This window comes from Anopheles marshallii, chromosome 3, assembly GCF_943734725.1.
Source record: "Anopheles marshallii chromosome 3, idAnoMarsDA_429_01, whole genome shotgun sequence".
Lineage (NCBI taxonomy): Eukaryota > Metazoa > Arthropoda > Insecta > Diptera > Culicidae > Anopheles > Anopheles marshallii.
This window is the reverse complement of record NC_071327.1, coordinates 80,700,994-80,711,610: the sequence shown is the minus strand read 5'-3', so window position 1 is coordinate 80,711,610 and position 10,617 is coordinate 80,700,994. Positions and strand designations below refer to the sequence as shown.

Genomic DNA, 10,617 nt, shown 5'->3' with positions numbered 1-10,617 from the left:
TGTTGGAAGTAGCCGTAGAGATCCTTCATGTGAAGCACCATTACTCCGCTAAGGATACGTATTGTTTTATTTTTTAGGAGCTTAAGAAAATCAAACTGCGAGATCTGCGTTCCAACTCTGTCGTTGCGATCGGCAGAGATCGTGTAGCGTAAGAGAGTATTCCAGACTATTTTTTCCTGTGAGCGTGGGTTCTCAGAACGGCAAAAAGATTGAGGAACTAAAGCACAACCCCGCCCGGGGGACCCTGTTCGACGAGGTGGAGGGTTACGGCGGGTCAATCGATCTCGATCACCATCATCATCACCATCACCATCATCACCACCATCATACGGATTCGTACTCGGCCATGGATGAAGATCCCGACGACAAGGATGACACAAAACGGTAAGATCTGGCAACAATTTTCCCCCAGTAGATCCTCTGATGTGCTGATGAGTTTGTTGATTGCTTTATTGCAGAAAGTCTCGCAACCTCAGTGAGAAGAAACGGCGCGATCAGTTTAATCTGCTGGTCAACGAGCTCAGCTCGATGGTGTCGTCCAACAGTAGAAAGATGGACAAGTCCACCGTCCTGAAATCAACGATCGCGTTCCTAAAGAGCCATAACGAGATTGCGGTCCGTTCCCGGGTGCACGAGATTCAGACGGACTGGAAACCATCGTTCCTATCGAATGAGGAGTTTACCCACCTTATTCTGGAAGCGCTGGATGGGTTTATCATCGTGTTCTCCTCCACGGGGAGAGTATTTTACGCATCTGAAAGTATTACCTCGCTGTTAGGGCATTTACCGGTGAGGAAGCTTGGACGATAAGGGATGATTGCGCAAGAAGTAAGCTGAATGTTTTACGTTTCCTTCCCCAGAGTGACCTCCTGAATATGACGGTGTATGACATGGTGTACGAAGATGATCAGAACGATCTGTACAATATATTGCTAAACCCGACTACTGTAGTCGATCCCCTGCAGACAGGCATCAGTCGCGAGAATCAGGTAACGTTTTCCTGCTACATTAAGCGAGGAACGGTGGATTACCGGGCAGATGTGTCGTACGAACATGTGCAGTTCACTGGATACTTCCGTAAGTAACACCATGGAGGACGTCTTGTATAGATCGAACGATTGACTTGAACCTTCCATTGCTTGCAGGAAGTGACGTCGACACGGAATCTCTTATGACGACGTCCCGGTTTAGTGGCTACACGAGCGATGCCGACTCGCGGCTCGTGTTCGTCGGCACGGGACGACTGCAGACACCACAGCTCATTCGTGAGATGTCGATCGTGGACAACACGAAGAGTGAGTTCACATCCCGCCACAGTCTCGAGTGGAAGTTCCTGTTTCTCGATCACCGTGCGCCACCCATCATCGGTTACCTCCCGTTTGAAGTGCTGGGAACTTCCGGGTATGACTATTATCATTTTGACGATCTGGAAAAGGTGGTGGCTTGTCATGAAGCATGTAAGCTCACAGTGTTAATAAATTACTTGCCGCGATCGGTTGAGCAGGCACGTCCACTAATGGTTGGTCCATGTTCCTCCCCAATCGTTCTTTCGTCGTAGTGATGCAGAAAGGCGAAGGTACCTCGTGCTACTATCGGTTTCTTACCAAGGGACAGCAGTGGATCTGGTTGCAGACGCGATTCTACATCACCTACCATCAGTGGAACTCGAAGCCAGAGTTTGTCGTGTGTACGCACCGAGTGGTGAGCTACGCGGATGTTATGAAGCAGATGCGTAACCAGACGGGCGGTGACAGCAAGTTCTCTGAGGATGCGGACAGTATCAGCGTACACGGTGTGGAGCGAAAGTTTCAACAATCGTCCTCCCAAAGTTTGCTGGCTACCTCGCCATGGAGTTCGAAGAGTTCCCGTACGTCCCGGGTAGCTCCAACGCCCGGCGTTTCTCCAACAGGACTATCGAACCGTGGTCGCCATCGGTACAATACGTACCATGGTCCAGGATCGGATTCGGCAACGTCCATATCTACGGAATCTCATACCAGTCGTCAGTCGTTGGTAACGCAACATTCGGTGAGTCAGAAATCCTTGGATGAATTGAAGCCTGTCTTCTAAACGGGATTTATTTCTTATGTTTTAGCGTTCTCGCATGCGTACCAGTACATTTCCATCGAAGGTATCTTCGCACGGTAGTCAACAGGACAGGAATTCCGTGTCCCATTTCTTACTACAGCAACCGCAGCAATCGCAACCGAACGTGGGACATCATTTACAACCCGCACAGCTTCAGCAACAGCAACAACAACTCCAACAGCAACAGCATCAACTCCAACATCAGCAACAACTTCATCAACAATCCCATCCACTGATGCAGCAGCACCAACAAATGCAGGGACACCAAGCCCAGCAGCAGCATCAACCGCTACAACAACAGCAAACACAGCACCCATCGATGATACCAAACCCACCGGTGGTTGACGTTTATCCGCATCAACTGCAAGGTCAGCACCCTCATCAGCAACCGTCTCATCAACAAGTACATCAACAGCAGCAACAGGTAGCTTCACTTCAGCAACAGCACTCAGCAGTGCAACAGCAGCAGCAACAGCAACAGCAGCAGCAGCAGCAGCAACAACAGCAATCCATTCCACAACCGTCAACCACAGCACGACCGCCGGCCACGATCATCACTCCACCGGTAACGCAAATCATCACTGCGACCGGTTTTATCGAACCGCAACAGTATTTGACGGCCATACCGGTACAATCGGTGGCTGGCTTTACGGAAACAGCGCCCGGTGTCCTTTCGCCGATTCAGTCCACCTCCCCGCACGGTGCATACGCTGTTGCTCATCATCCTGCAGTGACTGGGACGGGCGGTGTCGTTCTGACGCCCAGTCAAAACCAAGTGCAAGATCAGCTGCAGCGGAAACACGAGGAGCTGCAGCATTTGATACTGCAGCAGCAGGAAGAGTTGCGTCGCGTGCAGGAGCAGCTACTTATGGCCCGGTATGGGTTGCTACCGTCCATCGTGTCTCTCCCATTTCCGCCCGGAACGGGCAGCGGACCAGGACCAGGGCCAAGTGTAGGACCGGGAGATCGTTGCAATAGCGGAGGTTCGTTTCTACAAGCACATCACCAGGCAGCACACGGGAACTCGTTCCATCATCATCATTACCATCCAGCTTCAGCACAGTCACAGCATCCTCCTAGTCACTCGGGAGTGCTCCATGCACAACAGTCACAGCATCAACAGCAGCTTGTCCAAGAACAACAACAACAACAACAGCAACAACAGTTGTGCGTAGGTCCCCCGGACCAGAAACCAATTTTACATCCCGATCCCGAGCAGCTCAATTTCACCGACACTGGACAGGGCAAGCTGACAGAGTCGAACGAGATGATATCGTACATGCAGCTTACACCTGTACCACTGCATCACCTGCAGCAGCACCAATCAAACCAATCGTCCACATCAGCACCCGCCTCATCCGTCCTAAATCAGCAGCAAAAGCATCAGCAACAGCAGCACCAACAACAGCAACAGCTCATGCAGATGGGTGCCCAACCAGACGGTGCAACGGGAACCAGCGGGAACGGCAGCAACCCCAACAATATGGGTCTGCTGCAGTATCAGATGGCGCAGGAGCAGGCGCAAATATTGTTTACCTCCGGCATGGAACAACAACAGGGTCAACAACAGCAACAACCGCCAGCCCAACAGCAGCAACATCAAGGGGCAGGTAGTTCCGATGCCGGATCACGGACCTGTCCCTCGCAAACTAGTGAAATGTAGGGCAGTGCGGAGTAGGCGATAGATTTCATCTACATACAACGAGCTTAACAACAACGAACGAACAGGGGTGAGGTAGAAGATGTTCCGTCAGATGAGGTTTAGGTTACAAATGATGATAGAATCACCAGGCATGTGTAACATAATACGAAGTCCCGTTGTATAAGTATATAAACGACGAGGTTTCAGCTTGTCCATCAACCAAAGAAAAATTATTCCATAGTGCAGATTAGCGTTTACATATTGCAAACTGTACAACTGTACAACTGTAAGCTACTAGCCCTTATTGAGCCATTGTACTAATTAGCTTATGTGTAAGTAAGTAGAGAAAAGCGATAACTTCCTCTCTCGGCGTGCAAGTAGCTAGATAAATATAGAGAGAAAGAGAGGAGGTGATTAGACGATAGTAAACAAAATGTGGTGATACATGCAGGTTTCTTTTAGGGTGTAAATGGACCATCCAAGGGAAAATCGGTCGTTTTAGTCGGTTTAGTACAAACCAAAAAGTATAGCCGTTAGTACAGTGACGTATCCACGCAGATGTACACCCCAGCAAGCGGGTGTGATGAAACATTTTTTACCGTGTATTTTGCACATAATACTGTATACTTTTGCTATCATATGTGGAATCAAATAGGGACACCATTTACCTTTACTTTGATGCGCTTTTGGGGTGGTACTTTTAATAAGTAATAGAGAGGTAACAACAGGCCCTGGCAATGGGGACAAGTGCTGATGGTTTGTAGTTTATTTTTGAGAGATACAGCGTATGGGATGATAGGCGGCTAGTGTGAAGGACAGACAAAAGAGACGAAATAAAAGACAATGTAACGGAGGGATGAAAGCGAGAAAATTACGCAGATGTTTGTTTCTACAGCGAAACACCTTTTTGTAACAAGTTTTGCCTTAGATATAGTGTCTACAATCGTTAGCCATCAAACAAATGTTACTAACATTCCGAAATGGCGGCTTTTGAATTTCGATGCAGGTGAAAGCGCCTAAAAGTATGCAATGCTCATGCGAAGTAATGCTTTGCCGCATGGAATCTCACGTGTCGCAATTCAATTCAAGCCAGATTATACAAACATTACGATACAAACTGTTCTCCAGACCTCTTCTAGAGCAAACAACCCGCTCAAAACAATGCTTCTGTATTCGTCTTTACATGACATTGTTTACGAGGTTAATGATTTTGCTTTATTTCGTCTATATTAATCATCCGATCATGTGAGAGTCACGTAGCGAAATGATAAGCTAATCAACATTTTGGGAGGCGCGACCTGGACCATGTTGTTTTCTTTACGACCATGACGAATCAAGGCGGGAGATTTACATCGAACATTATTTAGGCTTTGTTGTTGAAAAATAATTATATTTTGAAAAGGTAATCGCAAAGCAGCGGCTTTAAACCGTACACGAGCTGAGAGTGTACCAGCAGCAGCAATCGGTGAAAACCAATAATCAGTTCGTATGATGACCTTGCGACCGGTTCCGCATGATCGCAGTGCCAATTGGCCGAAACCGTGACACAGTGAAATCGCAACTTTCGGTGTGTGATTTTTCTTGTTTTCGCTTCAAGTGAGACCAAAATAATCTTCCAAACGAATCAGGTCAGATGGCCTTTGGGTGTTTTGTTTCTGCGAAGTGGCGTCTTATTTTTAAACTGTAGCGTGACAATTATCAATAAGTCTCAAGGAACATCGCCAAGGAAGCGCCAGAAGAAGGGAAATTAACAGCAAACACGTAAGTAAAATAACAAAGTGTGATTTTTATTCACCATGTAGCTTAACCTTTGGGAGGATAATGCTTAGAAAATATAATTAAAGTTCGCTCGGTCCTTGCTCAAACCAAACTCTTACCAACAAAAAAACTTATCTAAAAGCACCAGCATTGTACTGAATGGCTCGTGTAATGTACCCGGTTCCCTTACAGCTTCTTAAACGCATTCTGCAACACCTCGAACTCATTGTGGATGTTGCGCATTAGGTTCGAGATTTGTGGCACAGAGTCCAGAATTTCGATGCTCTGCGTGTACGCATCGTACCGTACACCGAACGGGCGGGGAATCGTGTTGGCGTAGTTGATCATCTTCTGGATCGCATCCTCAAAGCTGTCGGACACGAAGTACACCGGCTGGTACTCCGTGATCGGGTACTTCTGCTCGCACGTCTTGGCCGGATCGAATTCCCTCAGTTCCGGTTTGTCCGTCAGACAGTACTGCAGCTCACCGAACGACGAGAGCAAACCGGCACCGTACGCCTTCAGTTCGCCATTCTGGCGACACATGCCGTACTCAACCGTAAACCAGAAGCACTGCAACGAAGAGAAATTGATGTTAATAAAAGAAAAGGTAGAAACGGGGAAGGTTCCGAATCCTGGCGACTTACCGTGGCTAGCTTCTCGACAAACTCATCCGGAGCGCCCAGCGATGCTAAACCGATCTCCTGCGAGAACTGCGCGAATGACGGGTCGGCAAACAACGGTGCATGACCGAGCAGCTCGTGGCATACGTCCGGTTCCGGTGTGTAGAGCGGTTTGCTCGGATGCCGAATGTACTGCGTTGAATGGAACACACGGAATGCCAACCCGGCGAGGAAGTCTCGCGACGACAGCAGCCCAGCAACGGGACGTAGCGTGAACCCGGTACAGTCCTTCAGGAAGTTGGACACATCCTCCAGCTGTGGGATATTGTCCTCGCGATATCCACAGTTCTCGATCAGCAGCGGAAAGACGTGGTTGTGCTCACGGCACGCATGCGTCGGGTAGAGCTTCGTAAGGTTCCGGAACACCGTGCGCCAAGTGTTGGTTTCCTCCTCCGTGTAGTCAACGTGCGGCAACGGTTGACCGTGCTTGTAGTTGAACGCAATGTCGGCAAAGTACTTGCGGCGCTCTCGGTACGTCTGGTCGGTAAAACCGGGATGGTCGGAATCCAGCTCGGCACCGTACGAAAGGATCTGATTAGCAAACCGATCCAGATCACGGATACGTCTCGGGAACCACGGAACGGTAGCTGTTGGGAAAGGAACACACGTACAGGCTTAGTTTAAATAGCCTTGAAACTTGAGGATCGTGCGCAGTGCCATACCTTCGTTATCCTTATAGTCTCGCGAGATGATGTTGAAGTAGTTGCTCCGTTCCCGAATCGCTTCAATAGCGGGACCGAGGGTACCACGCTTTCCGTCACACTCCACCATAAACTCGTACCCAGGTCCGCGGGTGGACGACCGGGACTCGATGTGGAGCAGATTCACTCGATGATCGTCAAAGATTCTAAGCATCTTTGCCAACGCTCCCGCTTCTTCCTGCTCGGGCGAGAAGATGAGACACACGTTCTTTGCCTCGGCCGCATCGTGTCCCTCCATGATGTATGAGCCGCCTTCCTTGAGGGTGGGCTGTATAGAAGAGTTGGTACAGGACGCAGAAATGGCGTGTCAGCAATCGTAGAACTTTTTTCCCCAGAACAAAGTGAAAGTTCTTCCACTATAGCGCACAAAAGTCGGAAGGAAACTATATCAACCGGCAGAAGGATTGGTAAACACTGATCGCGAATCAGATCGCGTACTGTCGCTTTATATGTGACCCCTTCCATTTGCTCTTGCCACTGAAAGGAATTAGATCTCGCGCACGGTTCGGATTTCCCACCCTATGAGCAGGTTAACCAGTAGCGGTTAATGGCGTTTCCGTATTGTTTGTTTGCTTTTGTGTGCTCCGCAAGACACGGGGCTGTCGAATGATGAAACAATCGCACAAGATTGCCGACTGTGTTCGATGATATTCGGGACGTTTGGGATGGGAAGTCTTAACCAGGGCATTTGGGGTTTTTTTTGTTGCGCCGTCATACAGTGTTCCGCTCTTATCACTGAAAGGCTGGGGCAAAGAGTTCGCTTTAAAAACGGAAGTCACTGTAACAAAGCGAGGCACAACAGACAAAACCTTCCGAGCGGTGACACACTGGCTCGTATGGATGGAGTAGCTGGTGCTGGGACGAGGTAGTGGGAAAACCTGTTCACATTCATCATTGCACACTGCTGACATTGACGGGTGATTGCACTTCGCTCAGCGGACAATTTGCAGAGGCGCTATTGGCACATTGTCGATGGCTTCGAGGTGAATTTATGCAGCGGTATGTACTGTGTCCCGCAAGTAAGTGAATGGGGAAACAAGCACAATTCTCAACAACATTTTAGTGTGATTGTTTCAGCGATGTTACTGAGGGAATTGTGTTAAACATGGAAACTAGTTTGAGATGAGATTTGATGGGTTTTTTTTTCTCTAAATACATAATTAAACAGCGGGCAATCCTGGATCTGTATTCTCATTGCGTTCATGAACGATCGAAAGATAGACGTTATTAGCTCTAATCAGGAAACGCATTTCAACAACAAGCGCATTTGTTTTTTTATGTTTTCCCTTTCGTTAGCGTTATCAAGCTGTCCAATCTGCCACGGAAAGGATCGGGAATATTCGAGCAGCTGCACACAATTACACTACGTACCCCCTGCGATTCCTGCCGTGCGTACATGATGGAATATGTAGCTTCGATAGCTAGGGATAAAGCAACTTTAGCACACTTCACTGCACCAAACGAAAACTCAAAACGATCACTGGAATAATAGCACAGTGCGGAGAGTAGCACACCACGAGACTTTTTCGTACCGGTCCAAGCGGTTGTCCAGCTAGTAATGTGCCGGTTCGACACCAAGAAGGAAGCATTTAAATCGCCTTTTGCCACACAAGAGCGATAGCGCAACAGAGATCGAACGATCTAGTGATCTCTGCCTCGGTCGTATGTGAAATTGGTCCTGATTTGTGTGTTAGATGGCGTCAATAGCACCGCGGTGTAACGTTGATAAGCGGTTGTATACGAAGCAGCCAACCAAAGATCGATGGTTCTGTAGCGGTGTGTTTCGTACGCGTTACTTAACGCTGTGTGCGTTATCGTGGACCTCCGTAAAAAGAGGTTACCGAACGAGGGGATAAGGACTGCGAGAGCCGGACAACGCACGACGGCCACTGACACTAATTGGGCTACCAAATTGTCATCCCGGTCGACGGTTTATCGGGATCAGCTTCCGCGTGAACGCACTCATGCGAGCAGATCATCTCCTATCGTTTCTTGGTGTTTTTTGTTTCGTTATTTTCAAACTGACCGTTGTGTAGGGTCTCAGGACCAATTAAAGAATCAATTACTGCACGTGCATGGAAATGCGTACGTGACAAGGCTTGCAGTGTAAGATCAATCAAAATGGGTTTATTATTGGATGCTGATAATACGAGGTGAACTTTGTTGTGGAGGGTTCACGCTGAAAGTGTTGTTAGGACGACGTTGTTGTTTGCTGCTTGTTTGTTTTCCTGTTGTCTGTAAGACATTCGCGAGTTAGTGGTTGGAAAAATATGTTTTCAATCTGTTGCCCAAGTTGAATTCCTTATTTTGATAGAAGTTTATGAGAGTTCAAATACTCATTTGTCTGCCCTTGTCGAACCAACGTTAAAAATAGTTTTTATTTTACTACACTAGCAGTCTACATTACCTTATCCAGTTCCTGATTCAATTGATACATCCTTGATCACTTGAAACACTTGATGGATGCTTTAGACAGTTCGAAGCGTAGTTTGAACAAGTTCACTTGATTTTTGGGGCTTGAAGTTTCCTGCGTCCACACCGCACGAAAGTAAAAGTACAACTGAATGATCGTTCCGGTGTCCAACAGACTGTTGAATCCGGTCACCATCTGGCTACGTGCAGTCGTTTGGACGAGTTCAACGTGGTTACTGGACCTCGGGAGAAGGGGCAACCAGCCTGGAATGGGTTGTGATAGACGGCCCTGTTTGAAACTACTGCCTCAGATAGTAACAAGATAGAGGTGAGCGAAGGCTCGAATGGTAATTAAGGAAAAAAAACTTCTATTCCGATGTCGCTCTAGATGCATCGAGAGGCGATGCCAGTGCTGCCAGGCTTTGTGATGGAATGCAATTGCGCAGCTATGGAATTTTATTGCGACAACACCTGGTAAATAAAGCACGTGGGAGACATCTTTGCTTCAAACACGTGCTTCGATGAGAGTAGTAGTAATGCAAATAGTTTCATTTGCATCAATATTGAATACATTAAGGACATTTGTTTTATTAATAAGGGAGTTATTGAGAGTAGTGAGTAGCTCACGTTTCATGCTGTAACGAAGTCCATCGTCCGAAAATAATTTGATTTCCATCCGAAATTTTGAATAAAGGCAAAGTTTTGTGTAAAAGGAATTATATTCTTTAATAAAGAATCACAGTGTGCATTTTTTGCTAATTATTCACATGAAAAGTGTTAAAATATCCAATTGAATTATTGATATCGTATGTCGGAGAGTTTAATTTCAAAACGAGCTTTCACCATAGTGAGAAAAGTGCTAGACAAGTGAGAAGAATCTGCTGGACAGTGAGAAATGAGCTTGATGGTAGTTTCGCTACTGTCCACAGTGGCGCTAGTAGCTGTATCACGGTTTAAAAAAGCCGTTTTATTATCTTTTTCGATGATTTAACAAATTGTCTTTAAAATTATCCAAATATTGATAATTCTGGTAAAATCGCTTAAAATATAAATAATTGAATTATCTTTGTTATAATAATTATAAATACACAAATGAATAGTCATAGTTATTTTAGTCTTCCAGTTGCACTCATTACTTGAGTTCAAAATCAATTATTAAATATGAAAGTAAGTACTTTCAATTACAAATTCATCGGAGTTTGGTGTAGAAATGTTGTAGATACGTCTTAAAATATTAACCAGCAACTGCTCAACTTCGGCTCACTATGTAGAATGTACTGAAGAGCATGCGCACGCGAACGAATCGGTGAAGGAGAAGGAGATTCCCTTGCCG

At 46.8% G+C, this 10,617-nt stretch overlaps 2 protein-coding genes across 3 annotated transcripts; one reads left to right on the top strand and one right to left on the bottom strand.

The window, feature by feature from the left end:
* Positions 1 to 346: 346 nt before the first annotated feature.
* On the top strand, positions 347 to 3,751 carry LOC128711938 (circadian locomoter output cycles protein kaput). Its single transcript, XM_053806829.1, has 6 exons — positions 347 to 384; positions 459 to 789; positions 861 to 1,077; positions 1,146 to 1,457; positions 1,559 to 2,028; positions 2,096 to 3,751. Exons 1-6 carry the CDS (start codon positions 347 to 349, stop codon positions 3,749 to 3,751), a joined length of 3,024 nt encoding a protein of 1,007 aa, XP_053662804.1.
* A 1,923-nt stretch (positions 3,752 to 5,674) lies between these two features.
* Positions 5,675 to 9,309, bottom strand: LOC128713935 (protein henna). 2 transcript variants are annotated; one of them, XM_053808807.1, is made up of 4 exons: positions 9,280 to 9,309; positions 6,834 to 7,140; positions 6,136 to 6,758; positions 5,675 to 6,061 (listed from the first exon to the last, which is right to left on the bottom strand). In XM_053808807.1, exons 1-4 carry the CDS (start codon positions 9,307 to 9,309, stop codon positions 5,675 to 5,677), a joined length of 1,347 nt encoding a protein of 448 aa, XP_053664782.1. The 2 variants fall into 2 exon arrangements, with proteins under 2 accessions (XP_053664782.1, XP_053664783.1); XM_053808808.1 differs by lacking the exon at positions 9,280 to 9,309 and adding an exon at positions 8,244 to 8,270.
* Positions 9,310 to 10,617: the final 1,308 nt, after the last annotated feature.

What these genes read in the sequence shown, in the direction of transcription:
- LOC128711938 (XM_053806829.1), top strand. Translation starts at nt 347, where the DNA reads ATGGATGAAGATCCCGACGACAAGGATGACACAAAACG. An exon ending in GACAAGGATGACACAAAACG is followed by an intron (nt 385 to 458) that starts GTAAGATCTGGC and finishes GCTTTATTGCAG; the next exon opens with AAAGTCTCGCAACCTCAGTG. An exon ending in GGTGGCTTGTCATGAAGCAT is followed by an intron (nt 1,458 to 1,558) that starts GTAAGCTCACAG and finishes CTTTCGTCGTAG; the next exon opens with TGATGCAGAAAGGCGAAGGT.
- LOC128713935 (XM_053808807.1), bottom strand. Translation starts at nt 9,309, where the DNA reads ATGTATCAATTGAATCAGGAACTGGATAAG. An exon ending in AGACTATAAGGATAACGAAG is followed by an intron (nt 6,759 to 6,833) that starts GTATGGCACTGC and finishes CTTTCCCAACAG; the next exon opens with CTACCGTTCCGTGGTTCCCG. An exon ending in TTGTCGAGAAGCTAGCCACG is followed by an intron (nt 6,062 to 6,135) that starts GTAAGTCGCCAG and finishes TCTTCGTTGCAG; the next exon opens with TGCTTCTGGTTTACGGTTGA.